At 48.7% G+C, this 5504-nt stretch overlaps 1 protein-coding gene across 1 annotated transcript in view; it reads right to left on the bottom strand.

Moving 5' to 3' along the window:
* Ptchd1 (patched domain containing 1) overlaps window positions 1-4031 on the bottom strand; it is a 51208-nt gene extending 47177 nt beyond the window's left edge. The window contains exon 1 of the mRNA XM_028781486.1: window positions 3678-4031. Within this exon, the coding sequence (XP_028637319.1) occupies window positions 3678-4028 (351 nt within the window). The 5' untranslated portion in view covers window positions 4029-4031. The remainder of the gene's footprint in view (window positions 1-3677) is intronic.
* Window positions 4032-5504: the final 1473 nt, after the last annotated feature.

Here is a 5504-nt window from a genome sequence, read left to right as displayed (position 1 = left end):
ATATATATATATATATATATATATATATATATATATATATATATATGCATGGATAAGTTAATACATATATATGCATAAATCTATGTATAAATTATGATATGTATATGTATTCATTCATTCATTGACACCAGAGAAAATTGGTCAAGAAAATAACCTTATTATCCAATTAAACCAACAGCCTAAGAGGGCATATAAATAAGACTTTGGTCAAATACACTTCATTTTGATAATTTTAAAAGGTACATTTAAAATTATTCAAGTAGTTTATAATATGAAAGACAGTTGAAGGAAAAGCAATACTGTGAAAAATCACACTAGGCTATGAATCCAAATTTGTGTTCCAGTTTTATGTTTGTATTTCTTCATGGATAAATCAGTTAACTTCTAACGAGTATCATACCCACTTATAACAGTACTGCTTTTCAATATATTTAAACATAGGATATGCTTGTAACTTGTAAGTGGCCCAAAGGTGATCAGAATACCCTGAGGTCTCAGCTATGCCAATTCTCTCTACATGGATGATTGCAAGATAAATCCAGTATTTTCTTGGCCATAGCCTACATTAATTAATAATGGGAACTTCTTAAATGCCTTCTTACATAATTATGAAAATATTTATCAATATAGGCCCTTCTTCGAAAGTTGCTGAGATGAATATCATTGTTTTTATGTTGACAATATAAGGAGCTAAATTTAATTTTGTAGTGAAATAAAAACTTTTGAAGATCAGCATTTATTTAAAGGAGTTCAAAACTGTTGGGGCCTTCTTAGCATCATTAGAGTCCATCCACTTCTGCCTAAAATTATAACCTTGCCTTGCAGCCTTCAGAGGAAACTATTGCTAGAGAATGTCATCTCCCACACAGTATGGGGTCAAATTATATACTACAGGGTCAGAGTAAAATCACATCACTTTCACAAATTTGAGAAAGCACCTTTGAACCATGATCAATGACATTTTTAAGCAGTCTTTTCCCTGTTATTCTTTTAACTACATTTTAAAAAGTCAATCTTTTGGCATAACTACCTTTAGTCTGTATTTTTTGTCAGCAAGTAGCTGTCTTAATATATGAAGAACAGTATCCTTCATTGAATAGTATTATGCAAAGGAAAACATTGCACTTGAAGTGCCTTATGCAGTCCTACAAGTTGCTTCCTCCAGTTTGGTAGCACCCAGAGAACTCAAGCCCTGTTCAAGCCTTGCCCACTCATTTAATGTCAAATGAGATGCTATAAAATACCCAGGGACTGTTAGGTGTACTGTACAATGTTAAATATCTGTGGTGTTGTCCTTGATGCTAATAAAGTATTGGAATCACACTAGTAGTGGCAGCAACACTTTCATTCCCAATATCTTTTGCAAAGGATAAGTCACCATGTCTCTAAATGGAAAAAAAGTGGGGGGGGCATGCTCACTCCCACACTTTACATTGCCATGACTACTGAAGAACCACTTTTTTCTATACCCCTTCTCCTTACCTAACAAAACTAGGGAGTGAGTTGAGTGCATGCAGAATAAAATGGATATCCACTTTAAAGATCAAAGGCATTCCCTATGTTTCATAAGTATGCGTTGTTATAAACTATAGACACTGACTGACTAGAGAGCTGACATCTGGAAATGAGTTTCTGACCACTATTTAACTTTGCTTTGTTTTTACCCAGATACCTAAACCATGAAAAATCATCCCATCTTTTTTTGAAACAGTCCAGTGACTTCAAGACTGTCCTTTCACATGTAGTCAAAGCCAGCTTCTTTCTCTCCAGTCCCAGCCTTTTTAAAATATGCCCTTCTTTTTTGTCTTGAACTGATTAAAAGCAAACAGAAAGAGCATAATTGCAAAAATATCTGATTTGCCTGTTGATGCCTCATTAACCTTGATAGTGAATGTAACTAGTGACTGCCTGTCACAGTGGAATGATGGTTTGTTAGTGTGGGAGAAAAAAAAAGCCAATGGAAACATCTCAGAGGGAAAAAATCCAAGGAGAAACAACTTAGTAGATCATCTACAAAAACATGAAGCATTTCCAAATGCCCAGACGTTCTCCATTATACTTTCCTTAAGCCTGTGACAGTTCAACTACACACATTCTTGATAAAGCATTCCTAACAGTATTTATCTGTATCTCAATAGATACTCTGAAGCACTGGGGAGAAAATCCACTTTGATGTTGAAAAACAACCTGGGGGGGGGTGTATCTCAAGACTAATATTGATAAGGTTCTGCAATAAGTGAATATGTCTAGTGATTTGAGTGCCTTTAAAAAATACCACAAGCCACTCAATATAAGAATGTTCTAATTCCAGTCAGTCCCCAGCCAGATTCTCTCTTTACTAATTGCTAGTGGATAGCATGTCAACAAACAGAGAGGGAAACCATAGAGGAAAATGAGCTTCTATCTAGGGACACAGGGTTATCTGGAGAGGAAGAGGCAGAGTAAAGAGTTTCCCAGGTTCACCAGTAGACTCCCATTGGGAAATGAAGGAATCTAACCTTCCACCAGACTCAGAGACCCCACAGGAAATCAGCACTTTCCATTTCAGCATCTCAGCTGGGACTGGGTCCTGCCCCGCCCCCCCTCCCCAGCAGAAGCTGAAGTAAACAAACCCCATAGTCTCCACCTAGATTCAGAGGGAACACTCTCGCTTTTAATTTATTTTTCCTTTTTTCCTCCTATGATCTCTCCACTTTTCCATTTCTAGTCCTCACTCCTAGGCTTTTCTTAGGAACTTCTTGGAAGTTATCACCGTTAATCTCTCACTTTTCACAGCAAATTTCCCACCTCGGGCTGATGGCGCAAGCGATTTCTGTTCTGTATTCCTGTGATCTTCTCAGGGTCACATCCTGGCTCTTAATCTCTGAGCTTTGGATCTGCCCCTCACCCACGCGTTCAAATAAACCCCAATAAAAGTCTATCAACCTGTTCTGTCTTTCCCCAAAGAAGTTGCGTTTACGTGGACTGAAAGTATTGTGGAAGATGAAATAACTGTGACTTACAAGCACCGTTTCCTACTCTCAAATACAGACATGGCTACCTTGCTCCGGGAAGAGCGGGCTGGTGGCTGCCCCGGTCCTCACCAGGAACTGCACTTTGGTTGGAGGTGGGTGGGTGTTATTTTCCTCACCATGCCAACTCAACACTCCTCTGTTCCTTACCTACTACCCACAGCAACCTATCCAAAAACAGTTCGGGTGCAGCGACTAGAGGAAAAGAGAAGAAAAACGGGAACAGAGAATGGTGTCTTTGAACCTCACCTCCCTCCTCCTGAATAGTATTTATTCTCAAGTAGCGGACTTTCTTGAATGTATTCTCTTGTTCCGCTTCTTTTTGGTCCAGTTAACCCAAAGCCTCCCTGCCCCCAAGCCCACTGCAACCAAAACAAGTGCACTAAAGCACCCTGGCCGCCGCCGCCCCAACTGTTGCAGCAGCTGCGGGGTTATGGCAGAGGCGAGGAGGGCAGGGCCCAGCCAGGACCCGGACCCAAACGTTTCCTGCCTCGGAGCTTCCGAGACTTCAGCCTGCTGCCTAGGGGCGCACAGTGCAGAGGAGCCCCCATGGGAGCCACTGCCTGGGACAGCAGAGGTGGCTTTCTGAACCGGGACCCCGCGCGGAATCAGCCCAGCCAAAGCAGCCGCGCCGCCAGGGGCTGCCAGAACCCGCCCTGGTCTCACCTTTAAGATCAGGTCCGTGTGATGCTGGTCTAGCATGTTGGCTTTCTGGTAGGAGGTGACAATGACCCGGCCGTAGCGCCCAGGGGTCTGCAGGTCAGAGTAAAGCCGGTGCTTGGAGCGGTTGACCGGGAAGAGGCTGTTGACTAGGTTGCGCTCGATCTTAGCTAGGCTGTGCTGGGGCGCCAGCAGGTGCTCCACGCTCTCTTCGACCTGGTAGCGGCTGAAGCTGGCGCCGAGCAGGATGGAGATGAGCACCGGCGCCGAAGCGAAGAAGACCGGGTGACTGGCAATGAAGTGGCCAAGCCTGGAGAAACACGTCCTCAAGCCCCTGTGCAGAACCTGCCGCAGCATCCTAGAGCAGAGCGGGCGCGGGAGGAGGGCGAGGCGCACGCTCGGCGCGGGCTCGGGCGACGGCGGCGGCGGCGGCGGCGGTGGTGGTGGTGGCGCCCGCAGCGGCGGCGACGGCGGCGGCGGCGGAGGCAAGACCCTGAGCTCTCCTGGAGCCGCGGCACCACCATCGGGGAGTCCCGCGCCTCGCCTCGGGAGGGACCCCTCCGGCTGGAGACACGCCCTCCTGCCCGCTGCCGCGCCTGCCCGGAGAGCCCCCCAGCTTGGCGGCCTCCGCGCCGCCCCCACCCCGCCCTACCCGGGGCGACCTCCCCACCCCCCGCCGCCTCCGGGCCCGGGGGGCGACACGCAACACTGCCGCGTTCCCGTTCAGCGCGGGCGGGGCTGGGAGCGGCCCCCGCGGCGCGTCATGACCCCCACTCACCGGATCCCCGAAGCCAACGACGGGATGGCGCGGGGAGCGGCAGTGGTGGTGGCGCTAGCGCCAGGAGACTCTGCGCGCCAGCCTGGAACACGAGGACAGAGAATTCCAGGCTACACCCAGTCCCCTCCTCTCAGCGTACTCCCCCTCTCTCAGCTCGGCGGGCCAAGCGGGCTCTCCCCCTTACCCTTCCCCTGGCCTCCTCTGGGGAAGCTCAGAGATAAATAAAGAGGTGGCCCGGATTTTTCAAACAAAATAAAGTATAAGAGTTCTCCCGTTAGGGGGTAGGGTGGGGGTGTCGGGCAGACCCGCTTTGGGCCAAGTCTCTTCAGACGCGGAAAGAAGCAGGCTGAGGACTGCGTGCGCCCCAGCTTTTGCCAGGCTCAGGTGGTGGCGCGCACTGGCTGCTGCCAAGAGGGGGTGGGGAACCGAGACGCTCGAGCGTGGAAATTATGCCTCCTCCCAAGTAAGAGCCATTTAAGATCTCCCCAGCACTGCAGCTCAAGGGGCACCACAGGGGACCTGTGTGCATCTGGAGCCCGTCCACCATAAATGTGTCCTAGGACAATCTTTCTCTCGAGTCCCAATTTTACGGTCGCTCCAGAGTGGATTGAACTGGGCAGTTGTGCAGTCCCTCCACCACTTCGACACCCTGTTCTCCAATAATAAAAGTGCTGATAATGACACTCGGTCAGTCCATGGAACTGTCTCCGGGCTCCTGTTTCTCCACCCTTGCCTTTTTTCCTCCTCTTTCTCCTCCTCCTCCTCTCTCTGTCGTCATTGGCAGGTCTGGGGGATCTGGTGCGGCGGAGCTGGTGCGGGCACCCCTGCGGGTGTAGACTGGGAAAGGCTGGTCGGGGAGTCAGTATTTAACCCCCTTCTCTCACTCCATCTGCTCCTCCTCCACGCGCGACAGTGTGCGAGTAGGGGGACCCTTATATCAGAATAAGAGATGTACTGGTCTCTGAGTATGTCGAGCCGCAGGGGGCGCGGGGGAGCCAGAGGGGCTCTGAAGGCTTGGCAAAGTTGAGCTTGTGCGTGTGTGCGCCAGCCATAGC

The sequence above is a fragment of the Grammomys surdaster genome, unplaced genomic scaffold (genome assembly GCF_004785775.1).
Source record: "Grammomys surdaster isolate TR1022 unplaced genomic scaffold, NIH_TR_1.0 449, whole genome shotgun sequence".
Classification (NCBI taxonomy): Eukaryota; Metazoa; Chordata; class Mammalia; order Rodentia; family Muridae; genus Grammomys; species Grammomys surdaster.
This window is presented reverse-complemented; position numbering and strand designations above follow the sequence as displayed.